The 14002-nt window shown below is 35.9% G+C and overlaps 1 protein-coding gene across 5 annotated transcripts in view; it reads right to left on the reverse strand.

Annotated features, from left to right (window-relative positions):
• NTNG1 (netrin G1) overlaps nucleotides 1-14002 on the reverse strand; it is a 335633-nt gene that overhangs the window by 67355 nt on the left and 254276 nt on the right. For 4 of the 5 annotated variants that reach the window (XM_055084398.1, XM_024119979.3, XM_055084396.1 and 1 more), the window contains one exon: nucleotides 13023-13049. In XM_055084398.1, coding sequence (XP_054940373.1) covers nucleotides 13023-13049 — 27 coding nt within the window. Of the gene's footprint in view, nucleotides 1-2319; nucleotides 2386-13022; nucleotides 13050-14002 lie in introns of all 5 variants that reach the window. The other variant, XM_028489046.2, reaches the window with a different exon arrangement.

Here is a 14002-nt window from a genome sequence, read left to right on the forward strand (position 1 = left end):
AGGTTTAAAAGAATGAACAGCACATTAAAAACAATAGTGAAACGTTCAAATTGTAATTACTTATCATCAACCCGCTTGAAAAGTGGCCCTATATGAAGAGAATATTTGTATTTGTTGTTTCTGGGAGTTTGCTTCAATCACAAAGGAAGTCTTGTATTTGGCTGAAAATGGTTTGACCTTGTCAGTCATAAAGTTTAGAAGCTTATTTTCAGAGGCAAAAAGAATTACCATTTAAATCAAGAATCCAGTTATGCAGAGATTATTCCAATAACAATATGGATATTAGGATCCCCTATTGTTCTTCTCTTAAAATAGTAGTTGTGTTGTTGAGTTACTTAGCAATATCATTGCCTCAATTCACCATGTCTTTCTCTCTGTGTAACCATAATCTCATCTACATATAAACCAGTTAGATTATTTTTGCTGAATTGATTAGACATGACAGATAGTCACAATGGTCAACCACTCAGCAGAATCTGGATCTCAGTCTCAGAGTCAACTCAAATCTGTCCACCTTGCAAAAATGTAGTCTTTTTCTCAACATTTATTACCTATATGATATCAGTTTGTTAATGGCAAGAATTTCTAAGTTTGCCTGCCTTTCTTTTCCAATTGTTCCTGAAGTGTGGCTTGTGAAAATAGCAAAAACAAGATAGAGCCTGATGTTCTTTGAAGATGTTGACCAGATAAATTACGTTTGCACAGAACTGACCTCTGCTAGAAAGTGCACCTTTAGCTAAAATGTCAAGTTCAAGCACTTTATTCAACTGTGAGCTTCTCAAATAAATTTATTTGAACTCTTTGTCCACATTCTAAAAAAGTGCAACTGGCATTAACTAAAGATATTTCTGAAAGCTGTTAGTCTTGTGACACTCACAGAAAACATAGCAAAATAATTAAATGGGTCTGTTTCAGGTTTTAAACAATGCATAATCTTGTTCAGCACAAAACTTACTATGGAGAAGTGTTAAGTCTTAGATCCTGTCTTGTATAATTTGTTGAGCTATGAAATTCAATGGGAAATACTGAGTGACAGTTCACTGAAGATGCTCTCATTGAACTTGCCGAGGAACAAAGCCACTAAACCTTCCCACAATCCTCATAGAATTATACTAATGGGTTGAGCTTGATCTGTATTTCTTCTTCCACATATGTATGCAGAAACTTGAAAAAATTCATTTGGAGCAGATGATTAAGATAATTCTATTTGCTAGTAATATATGTATCTAGGACAGTCTTGATTTCATCACTCTGATCAAGGACTGAAAATGCAGCCCTTCCAATTTGACTCCTCAACAAATTGCTAATATATTTCGTTTTGCTTAGCAGCTATTTCCTGCTTCCTCCTTTTGCTCATTTCCTCCTCCATCTGTATTCATTAGAGCTTCAAAGGAACATCCTGTATATAACAAAGGAAAGTGGAAGCCAAAGATGTGCCTTTTTTTTGTGAGAAGGAAGGACGCAAAAGAAGACAACTTTCTTTTAATATAAACTATTTATATATGTCTATGTATATCTATAGGCTAGACGTTAATGTAATTTTAACATTACACTGAATCTTATGAATTTTATTGGCCAGTTTTTAAAGGTCCTATTTCTTCCTGTGTAATCACACTGCTGTCTGTCAGTTTCTTTCATTTATTTATGTATTTATTTATTTATTAATTATGTTAGAAGTCAGAAAATAATTACTGCTCTAAGGACAGAGAGAAAACACATTCTTAATCCTGGCAGAAATTATTGGTAATTCATAAAGGATAAAAGAGGGAAAGCCTCAGCAGAGAAAATACACCGTGACGTTGAAGGGGAAGAGAGAGAGAGAGAGAGATCCAAATTCCTGTCAGTCAATATGGAATGACAGTTTAAAACAAAACAAAACAAAACAGGTCTTTTAGGGGTTGCAATACTGCCTTTATGTATTTTCCCTGACCCTCAATACAACTGACGTAACAGCCAGTTTACCAAAGCAAAGCAAAAGTGAGACCGTGGAAGGAAACCTGTGTCACTCACAAGTTTTTATGATATGTTATTTATACTCCCCACTGTGATGACAACCAAACTCTAGGCTTCTCTTGGGATGGCTGACATTCAATGTAAATTTGATAAAGTGCTTATAACTTTTATGCTGTCTAATTTTTTCTATATCTTTTACTATAATATTTCTGGGACACTTCATATTAGAAAAAAATATTTGAATTATGATTCTTTCAAAGACATGGCATTTATGATAATGCTCTTATTTAGTGCTAAAAAATAGAGTATGGGATTTTCCCCCTAAACGTGGGATTTTATATCAGTAGGAATTTTACATGCTCCTACCTTGTTTTGGATTAGAAACCTCAAGGGAAGAAATATTCGGCCATATCCTATTAAACTTTGGAGGATCTGTATGCATCAGGAAAAATCAGGGTATGTTACTTTCAGCTATAATGTCATTTGGTCTAAACAGAAAACTATATGGACAAAGACACAAACCACACATCTGCTTTTTAACTTGGTTGTGATGCACTTAACAAAACATACTCCCACACCAAACAAGAGCAAGCAATTGATGATTCCCAAAACATTGAATGGACATTAAATATATAGCCTGTTCCCTAACAAAGCTATATACATTAACCAGTGCAATAAAGTAGAGTGTTCTTACAAATAACCAAACAGGGACTTCAGCAATTCAAATCATTATATAAAGCTGGTGCCTGAAACTAGAAGATAACAGGAAAGAAATAATTTCTCACTTGAGGATTCCATTCTCTGCAATTTATATTTACAGATAAGAGCTTGTTACATTAGTCTTCAGGAGAGATTCTTTAGGGTATGTTTTAAGTGTGAGCCATTATCTCTGCAAAGAAGTGGATTTATTTCCTATTTTTATTTATGCAATTTCTCAGAGAGAGAAAGAGAAAGATGACTGGTGGTTCTGGCTTAAGGAGAATAGTCCAAGGTGCTTCTGATCATATCTAAGGTTTGTATGTATGGGTGTGTATATATTTTCTTTTTTTAAATATATATTTTCATGATGTTTCTAGCTCAAAATATATTTCTAAAGTTATTGGTTCCAATCCAATTATAAGCATTGTTAATTTAAGAATTAATGTTATTTCTTTCTTAGATTCACCTGTATTAAAAAAAAAAAAAAGACTCTGGAAAAGCAGGAGAAGAGCCAGCTTTAGGACTGGGTGCTTTAAAGCTATTTTTGCTAAGGTACATAGGCCATGCAATTAAAGCAGTCATTTCATGACTCAAATCTACCATTCATTGAGATCAACTCAAAACCATAACTCTAGTGTGGTCCTTTGGGACCACCCAAGTCCACAAGGAGAGTTCTTGCCTCTAAACTCCTATAGCATGTTACCTTATGTGCTCCTTATTTCTCACTGATATGTGGATAGGCGTAAGTTTCAATATTGCTAGTTTAAATTTTATGTCTATTTCTTGTCTCTGTAATTAGATTGGATCTCTTTGAGGAAGGGCAAAGCCTTCCAGAAGGCCTCAGTAAATATCTAATAACTGAGTAATTGATATCAAGTGGCTAGGCTACTGTAAACAGGTATTATCAGATTGTTTCCTCCATAATTAGATTATAGTAAATAACATTCTTGCAAGACATGGAACTTTCACTATAACTTTGGTTTTTTAACATTTGTTAGAAAAGCTGATCTACTGTTACTCTGTGTGTGTATGTGTGTGTGTGTATACACATAAAAGCAAAGTAAATCTTAATATTGATATTGCTGTATCCATCAAAATTTATGAATGATTAAAGAATGTAACAATTTTCCACATCTGTATCCAGGTGTTACTAAATAAATAGATATTTGGTAACATGCAGGCAAAATATGCAAGTTATTGACTGAATGTTAAGCCTACTTGAACTGCAATGATCACTTTTGAAAAACAAATGATTTCTAGAAATTGGGTTTTTTTTTTTAAGGTTTTTTTATGTGGACCATTTTTAAAGACTTTATTAAATTTGTTACAATATTGCTTCTGTTTTACGTTTTGGGTTTTTGGCCCCGAGGCATATGGGATCTTATCTCCCTGACCAGGGATCGAACCTGCACCCCCTGCATTGGAAAGTGAAGTCTTAACCACTAGACCACCAGGGAAGTCCCTAGAAATTGTTTATTTAGAAGAGATTTCAAACCACTGTTATAGTTTTATATAAAAAATATACTTACTTATATTATTAGCATTAAATTAAGAAAAATGTATTCTTTTAAATGGTTCTCTCCATCTTTTTCTGTAAGAGAGGCAAATACAGGTCATATGTGGGGTGATGTTTGTAAATTTAATGTTAAGTATTCAGTGGCTTGACTTTCTTGATGAAATGAAAGTAATAATATAATTAATCATTTTGTTAATAAGCTTTGCCAAAAAATTTAAGTAAAGACAAAAATTTTATGCTAAATAAAAGTTAGAAGTGAGCTTTGAAAATTAATTTTATAAATTCAGCTTTATTCCATATTCTAATGTAATAAATATTTTACGCCTATATTTTAGTATACTCTTTTATGATTTTTCCCCTAGGATGCTGAGATTACGTTTTGAGGATCTTCCTACATGTATAAAAAATTAATGTAGGTCACTCTACTTTTGAATTGTTAACTACTTGACCTGTATGAAATTATCAAGATAGACACCTCAGTTACAATCTGATCCCTACCTGGCAGGTATTTTCTTCTGTATTGTGTACTTATGATAGTTTCTTGGGGGATGGGAGAGTGTAGCTTTTGTGTTTGCTTGGGAATATAATTAGACATTTTTTTCCAAATGATCTTCATTATGTGGGATGCCTAACCTTCCTGAAAAATTAAAACTCAGAGCCACCAGCAGTCATCACGTTGAAATCCTAATCTAATCTATACATATCTCTAGTGGGACAAAATTTTATGCGTGATGTCTTTTCCTTGGGAGGAAAAATGTCCTGAAAAACAAAATATTGAAATTTGTGGACCCTAAGCTTCTATAGCATGTTACTGTCTGTGCTTACATGTTTTAATATTTGGTCATCATGCAATTTTTAATTTAATATCTCTTTTTAATTTTTTTAATTTTTATTTTGTTTTATAATTGCAAGGCCAAGTAAGAAAACAACTTAAAATTAGCCAGTTACTGTCTGGCTACTCTTGTTACTCGAAGATCCTGGCACATATAAATATTCAGTCAAAGTTACTAGCAAATGTTTAATTCCCAGAAGTAAATTAGGCACATTGGAGGGTATATTCGTTGTATAATTGGGACAAATTCTGTGTTATCATATTCAATGCTAATAAAAGTCTTTGCGTAACATGAAGCCTCTGAGAACTTTTAGCCAGTGGCCGCTTATTTTGAATAGTTAGAAATTGCAAATACAAAAAAATATTATAATATGTCAAAGGTATTGGTATTGCTTCTAGGTGAACTGTTGCAGAATTTATTAATTTCATTCTTTCATGAATTAACTAAGGAATATCTTTGGGTCATATGAAGGTCTCAGAGTGGTAGTATGTTGCAAGGCAAAGGGTCCCTGGAATCAGAAGATACGGGATCTGGTCCCAGTTCTGTTGAGTAGCTGTCTGTCTATTAATTCCCTGGACTTCAATTTCTTTACCTGTGAGATAAAGGTGCTGGACTAAAAGATCTCCATGGTTTCTCTCAGCCATTAAATCCCATCACTCCAATGGTTCTTTCATGGCCTAGCAGTGTCACACTAAAGTTCACAGAAAGATGAAACCTGTTGGTATGAAGCACATGCCCTTTGGAGAATCTAGGGGATTTAGGGGATTAAGAATCCCCTGTGTGGAGGGAAAATTATTGCTGCACGTTGTAACTGTGGACCTTTGACTGTCATAGTGAAACCCAAACTGGAGTTAAGAAATTATTACTGAGGTAAGGGGAGGGATTATCATATGTGTCCAGTGGGACTGTAGATGGCCAATCCTTCAAGAATAGCCTTTTATGGAAATCCCTACTTCTCAAGGATCCTGGTCCCATACATCTGGGAAGATGGATTGAACTCATTTTGATGATCTCCAAAGACTTTGGCTTGAGGAATATGGAGACCAAGACTACATACTCAACCACTGCCCCCTTTAAAAAGAAACAAAATATCTGAAATGCCCATCTTATGCTGTTACTCTATTGTCATTGCTAAAATTTCAAATTACATCTATGGGAAGCCTAGGTAATATCTATTTAGGGGAATTTATTTAAGATATGGTGCATGTAAATAGAGCTTGGACTGGATTCAAATCCCAGTTTTACCACTTGGACAAGCTCCTTAACATATCAGTGTCTAAGCTTTCCTATATGTAAAATGGGATAATGACACTACCTACTGGTTGTTGTCAAGGCTGAATGAATGAGTTAATATTTGCTTGTCATTGTAGTGAGCATTTAAGAAATGTCAGTTCTTATTCTTTTTATATTGAAGTATAGTTGATTTACAATGTCTTGTTAGCTCTTATTACTCTATTTGTGGTTGCTGTTGTAATAAAAATATTATTGTAGTATAAACAGTTCTTACTGAATTGAAGTAGAGGTAATAACGTGCTCCCCCTATTTCGTGAAATCTTAATTGTTCCCAAAGCAAGTGATTTGGGTATGTAAAAATCTCACTTAAGATACAAATTACTTTAGGGAATAATCTGGTTCTAGGGCCTACATTGATTAATACTATTGTTCAGAAAGCAACAGGAATTATTTTGGAATACCGTGGAAAAGATTTGATTTTTAACACAATGATAAAATGTTAATTTTCAAGTTTCTTTCAGTTTAGAAGCACATCAATTTAGACTATGAATCAGATATATATATATCTTGCCTGAATTTTTTTTTTTTTCCATTAAGGAGAGACTCAGAAAACTGTTATGTGACAATTTGGTTGTGGCACTTGAAGCTCCTTTTCATGAATCAGAAAAACTGAGATTCTAGTTATAAAAATTAGACTTTGGTAGAAAGTTTTTCTCCTCTGTGCCCCAAGGAAAACTCTTTGCACTGTGAGTTGGAGAGAACTAGGTTAGAATTGCTAAACTTGACCATCTATTGCTGACACCATAGTGAATCAAGCTGAAAGGAAGCTTGAAGCAGAAGGCTAAAAACACTTTATTTACATCAAGAAAGCTTTAGAGTTAGGGTTTTAGAATACTGTCTTCTATCACACATTCACTCCCTTAGCATGAATCATAGGCAGCTTTCAACTCATTTTGTGGATACCCTTTAAAACCAAAGTAAATTGTGACTATGCTTTCCCATGTTTTTTCTTTTTTTCTAGAATAGTCTACTTTATAGTGTTTCATACATTAGTCACTTAATTAAATGAGAAAGGTGGATGAATTCTAAAGGGTCCTAGTTTGGAAATTGGACATTGAGCTAGAATCCTGCCTTGGCCACCAGATGACTTAGATGATTCAATTAAGCCTTAGTTGCCTTGTCTGTAAGATTATGATGTTGGATGAGTGCTCTTTAAATTTCCTAAAAAGACTAATTTTTACATACGTTTTTGGTTCTAAAATACAGTGGGAAACAGGGTGCCACCATGGATATGAAAAGCCACTGCTGAGAGGATGTTAGTGAGCCTTCATTAAACATCCTTCTTCCAGGAGTGTATGAGGAAAACGTCAGGAAGAGACAAAGTCACAGGGTCCCTTTGGATTTGTAGAGTTATTGCTCTTGTTCCTCAGGGAGTTTGGAAACCACATTATTGATGTCTACAAAGGAATCTATAGAAAACCCTAAGGCTCTTCAGAAGAAACCCCTAGAGCCTTGGAGGTAATCTTACCATCTTTACAGTGAGCTGCCTACTCTCAGAAATACAGCATCATTAAACTGCTGGGGAAGATACAGTTTAATGTAATAGTGGTAAGGCTGCCCTTCAGATGGCACACAGAATGTTTTTTGCTATGAGCGACTATGTCAATAAAGTAAATATTTGGATTTTTACAGTCATAAAATATGTACAAGCATGTTTCACAATTTGCAGAGCTAATTTCATGAACTGTCACATGTTCTATAATATATGTAACATCTTTACATTTCCCCTCTCCCTCAGCTTACTGAGGATGTTTATCATTGATGGTCGTAGAGAAAGGGCACATTTTAATGTAGCTTCTGTTGACCACACAGTGAGGTAACAGAAAATGAACTTCTGTTTTTCTCCAGGACACTAAAGTTCCCTGCACAGAAATGGGTCAATTCAGGGATCAACAGGTCTAAGGTGCAATGTATTAGATTGGAAAGAGTCTGAAGTAGGAGTTAATAAATCTAGAATTTTTCTTTCTAACCTCTTCCACCTGGTATAATGTTATAAGCACAGCTTTCGGAGTCAGACAGGGCTTCCTGGACGTATTACATTTGGTAAGTTACTCAGACACTCTGAGCCTCCGATTCACCATTTGTAAAATGGAATTCTGTAGACATGTGCGGACATTTCCCTCCAGTTCCCAGGAAGTGGAGCAGTTAGCTGGCCAGCTCTCTATTGATATTCTAAGAAGTCTTCGGTGATACCCCACTCTTAGTTCACAGTTACATGTTGGAAGGTTCATCACAGGACCTTTCAGAGATCTTGGCAAATCTTTGTTTAAGCTAGGAATTTCCAGATGCCCGCATACAGAGATAACAGCAAAGGTACAGATATCAGCTCACACTTAAAAAGTGGCTTGACATTCTAAAGTCACTTGGGAAAAGGTTAATACATGAAAAAAGTCAACATTGCTCAAGGTGGCCAATTGTTGTTTGCTAAAGATTGCTAACCTCTTGGATTTTTTTTTAAGGTAGGGGATACTTCCCCCTTCTTCACTGGAATATTTAATTTATTCTTCAGGATTAAAGAAGCAGCTATGTCCTAATGTTCATTCAATTTTTGGATAACCACAAAGGTTTCATGAATGTGAAATGTTAGTTACACAAATATGAAATGGATCTGTGATGAGAATACTGGGTACATGATATAACAAAGCCCCAAAGACATCTCACCTGGGACCTTAGCTTTCCTTCTAGAACATCAGCAAACAGTTCAAAATTAATGTAGCACACCATGCACTTTGCCATATAGCTACACTAGCCTGATAATTTTTTTCTTCATTATATAAAACCTAATTAGCTAAAGGGTGATTCAAATGAAACTTTTATTTGGGGATTTAGAAGTATTAAAGCAAAGGGAGAAAAACAAACAAACACTGAAGCTCTCTGGATAGAATGAACAAGATTACTAATAACCCTTGAGTGGGGAAATGATTAACCTTGTTATTTTCCTCACGATCCAGGTTTCTACAGTAAATCAGTTCTGAACAAAAATATTTGGATGCTTTATGGAAAATAACTTTTACAAGGTCTCCAACTGGCATCAAATGTTTTCAAGTATGAAAACATCTCTGAGCTTTCTCAACAGGCTGATGAATCCCTGCAGGTAGCACTTCCCTTGTTTAATAGTCCTGCCAATTAAATCAAATTAGAGATGAATTTTTAACTCTGTGATGAAGGCAGTGCTCATTATAAGAGAAAGCAGGAAAATGGAATATTTCCCTTAAGTGAACTGTTGTTTCAAATTGAATAAATTGAAGAGGAGGGGACAGCCAAACGCCTCCATCAATTTCTACACTTTATAAACCATGATGTCAATCATTTGAAGGTAGTTTAAGGAAACAATGTACATTTGGGTTCACAAAATGTCTACATATGTCTTTTCTTTGTTGCTATTCTAAGAAATGGTTTTGTTTATTCAAAAATTCCAAGTTTTTTTAAATGGTGTTTCCTGATGTGAATTTTCAGTGGATTATCTGTCTTTAACCTCTGACTTTGTTACCTTTAACCTCTGTCATTTGCTTTTTAAGTGATAATCACTCACACAAAGCTATTTGCACATTAGGCCAACCCTTGTTGTTCTAATTATGTTTTTTTTAAATAATATACTGTTTAACATAATTAGTGAAATCACTTGCTTTTCAAGGCTAAGGATCTGATAATATATGTTCGAACATAATGATTAGTTTATCACTTTAACAAAAACATCCACACCAAACCAAATATTAATTTGGATCATCAGCATCAACAAATATTCACTTGGATAAAATTGTGAATGTTTACTTATAAGTGCATGATACATTTTACATAAAAAATGAAACCTGAATGAATTACTACTACATCAGGTAAAGGAGAAACAGAGCTCATAAGGCTCAAATGGCTACAGATCTATTTTGGGATTCATTAATTGCTGACATTATCACCAATAGTTTTTCAGCCATGGCCAAAGCACACCAAAATGACTGAGTTGTAAATCAAGTACTTTTGGGATGATTGGGAAACCTATTTTCTAATAGATAGACAATAGCAGGTACAAATGACCTTAATGGGAAATTTGTTTCAAAAACATTTTTAGCAGATGATCGGAAAGGATGACCACTCTGTCTATGCATTTGAACCTTAATACAGGTGTTGACAGTTTGAAATCTATACTGAAATCTAATAGGCCTCTAAAATCTTCAGTCACTGTGTATATAGCATATGTATATGAACTTATGGTTACATACATGAATAATTTATGCTGATAATATGCATCATTCATTTTCCTTGAGATACTCTTTGATGATGGGAATCTCATGGGTGTTACATCTATTATAATGGCATCTTTCTATGTACTTGGTGGAATTATGTTCATTGATTCCTTCCTTGGGATAAAGGGAAAAGCCCTGGCAAACACCCAAACTTAGTTAAAAATCCAAGCAGCTCTCTCTTCTCTGGCTTATACCTTGGAAACCCCATTTCTGTGTGCTCTAGAACAGGCAGTGAGTCATGAATTCATGCCCTTTGGAGAGCAAAGGAATCCATCCACCAGTGCATACAATGAGCACCTTATGAGTCCTCAAAGAAGGAATGTGTAAATGCCATTAAAGCAGCCTAGAAGATACAATCATGTTTGATGGTTTTATGGTAAATCTCTTGACCTTAAAGCCAGGCAATAAGCAAGCTAGTCCTGTGTGATGTTGGGTGACCCCTGGAAGCACTTATATCCTGTTTGCCTGAGAACTCTGAGGAAACACCCATAGCACTCCAAGCAGAACAGCCAGAGGCCTCATGAAGGCAGGGTACAAGCTATCACTTTATTTGTTAGAGGGTTTGGGTTAGGTATTAAGGAGTCAAATTTTCCTAGTTTCCCGATAATAAAGCTTAATACATTTTCCAAAAGCACAACAAAGCATCCTTTCAGGTCACCATTGATTTCAAAATAAAACAAAGCAAAACTGGAATTTCCCGATTCAGTGTGTAAAAGGTCAACATCTGCTGATGCTCAGAGATGGGGCATGTGGCGGAGGCGGCCGAATGAGATGTTGAGTGAGCAGTACAGTCAGAAATTCCATGCAACACACGATTGACACTCCGAACAGAAACACACCCTAACACCAAAGAACTACTTTCCATCCATCCATTTCTGAAACTTCTGACAAGTCAGATTACCATAGCAGCCTCAGCTTGCTTCCATTTGGTTCCCTTTTGCTCCAAAATGTATGCGCAAATGCAATTGTCAAGGCCTGAAAGGAGCACAATGTGGCATATGTATACAGTTAGGCAAATGCCAAGGGAGATACTACAGCAGAAAAATTAGACTATTAGATCTGAAGGTTTTCATTTGCAAGTTTGTAGCACTGATGCCATTTCAACAAGATCACAAAGAGGAAGCTGCAGCATTAGTCTGGTATCTAAATGAATGTGAACACTACTCCTATTTCTATTTACAAAGGGGCTGATTTTCATGGCATTTAACGCGTCTAGTGCTTAACAAACCCACGTGCAGGCCTATTCTCAAGTGTAAGTAAACTAGGTTGACTTATAAATTGGGAGACCTGACTGTGCATTTATAAGAAGCGGGAAGTTGTTTTATCCAAATTATGAGTGTATTGCTTTTTAGATGGATGTTGGGTATTGGAATGCTCCAACCACTGCTGTTTACACTTATATCACCCTGCGTGGCCCACCACCTATGACAAAGAGTGTGAGGGGTGAGACCCCAGTGAAGATGCTTCTTTTCACTTACAGTGCATAATCTTGGCTTCTTCAGTACTTTATTTCAAATCAGTTATTCAGTAGCTGTCCAAAGGTTTTAGCCATCAGAGGGAAAGGGAACAATATTTAAAAATATGTGAGATTCGGCTCTGAAAAGTTATGGGGCATTTCCTCAGTGAGTATTTCAGGCTTGGTGTTTGGTTTCCTTGTTTTAAATGTAAGGAGGGAGCTACAGCCTGGTTCTCCCATGACAGCTGGTAGAATTCTCTTTGCAATGGTACTAGAGAAATGTTCCACAGAAAGTTGAAGAGAGATTTCTCTTTTCAATTGCTGATATTTCTTCTAAAATATTCATTGCAGGAATTTCTAGCATCCTTACTCTTAAATTTTGCATGTATTTTTTCATGCCCCTTCTCTATCAAACTTGAAACTAAGTAGTCAGGAAAACATGGGTAATTGTATTTTAGGAGGGAGAAATGGACATACTGGTTATTTTTTTCCTTCATTCCTCCAGTAAGACTAATGATCACAAACCTACCTCTTTCAGGCCTTCACAAAGGCTAAAGTTTAATGCACTAATAAAATTCCCACTCCCTGGTTGCACGGTGATTTTTTTCGGTTCTAATGAATAAGCCTAAAACATTCATTCTCTGCTTTTCTAAATTATGGTAGAAATCCATATTCAGTCCTAGGGAGAGAGTTCAAGTTGTTTGTTGGTTACCAGGTATGGGTAAATAGGACTGTTTATACTTTTGCTAAATGAGTTATGGTTATGTAACTAATTGCACCTCTGTAAAGGTAGCCTTCATTGATCAACAGTAGTCAGGCAAGCAGTGGCACTGCCATATCCACAGAGGAGTTTTACATAGATAACTATTTCATCTGTGCTCTCACCATATCTGTGCAGAGAACAAACACAGCAATTCAATTCACAAAGGAAATACTCTCTTACGTCAGAAATGGACACTGGGAAAATAGATCTGAGGAGCTGAACAACAAAGCAAAGCTGGCCTAGACTTGGATTGGTGACTTTTTTTACTTACTGCCAATACTGGAAATACTGGGGATACCTGGAGAGAAAGAAAACAATAAAGAAAAGCTGTTAGACATTTAATAGTATGTGACATCTTTAACATAATATAAAAATCTCAGAAACATAAACACTTGATAACATTCAGGTCATTAGAAAAATAGCACCAAAAAACCCCAAAATATATATCCATCCAGTGAGACCATTTTGCTTTATTCTAGAACTCCTTAAACTCATCAGAGTTGGGAAATTAATGTTCAACTTTAACAGCTTGTTCAAGACAGCTTCGTGATATCAAACATTTTGTGCTTACTTATAAGGTTAATGAAAATTTGTATGTGGTTCAAAACAGATATTAAGCTAGGCTTGTGTTCTGGTCACAAAGCACCAAGTATGCATTATATGGGCCTGTGCAAATATATCCACATATGCAATAGATCTCTTTAAATGTGTTGATATGCATGTGTTAGGTGTTGAAAGTCATTTGGCATTTTATCTGATTAACTACATATAACCGTCATTTTTAGTCTTCTTTTACTTGTCAGATATTTGGATTAGATTCTGTAATAGAAATTAAATTGAGCAGAATGATTCAAGAGTACATTAGGTTTTCACATCGACCACGGGCTTCATCGATTTTTCAGCTTCTACTGTAATTGCCAAGCTCTGCTGAGGTGGTAGAACCATTTCAGAATGTGACTGAACTTGGTATAAATGTGGACCTGAATTTAGTCTGTATCCAGATGAAAACCCCTAGCCAAGAGCAGGGGCATGAGAGCCAGGCTGTCTCGGTTTGAAGCTTTGCTCTTTTTTTTTTTTTTTTTTTTTGCCGTACGCGGGCCTCTCACTGCTGTGGCCTCTCCGGTCGCGGAGCGCAGGCTCCGGACGCGCAGGCTCAGCGGCCATGGCTCACGGGCCCAGCCGCTCCGCGGCATGTGGGATCCTCCCGGACCGGGGCACGAACCCGTGTCCCCTGCATCGGCAGGCGGACTC

The sequence above is a fragment of the Physeter macrocephalus genome, chromosome 4, assembly GCF_002837175.3.
Source record: "Physeter macrocephalus isolate SW-GA chromosome 4, ASM283717v5, whole genome shotgun sequence".
NCBI lineage: Eukaryota > Metazoa > Chordata > Mammalia > Artiodactyla > Physeteridae > Physeter > Physeter macrocephalus.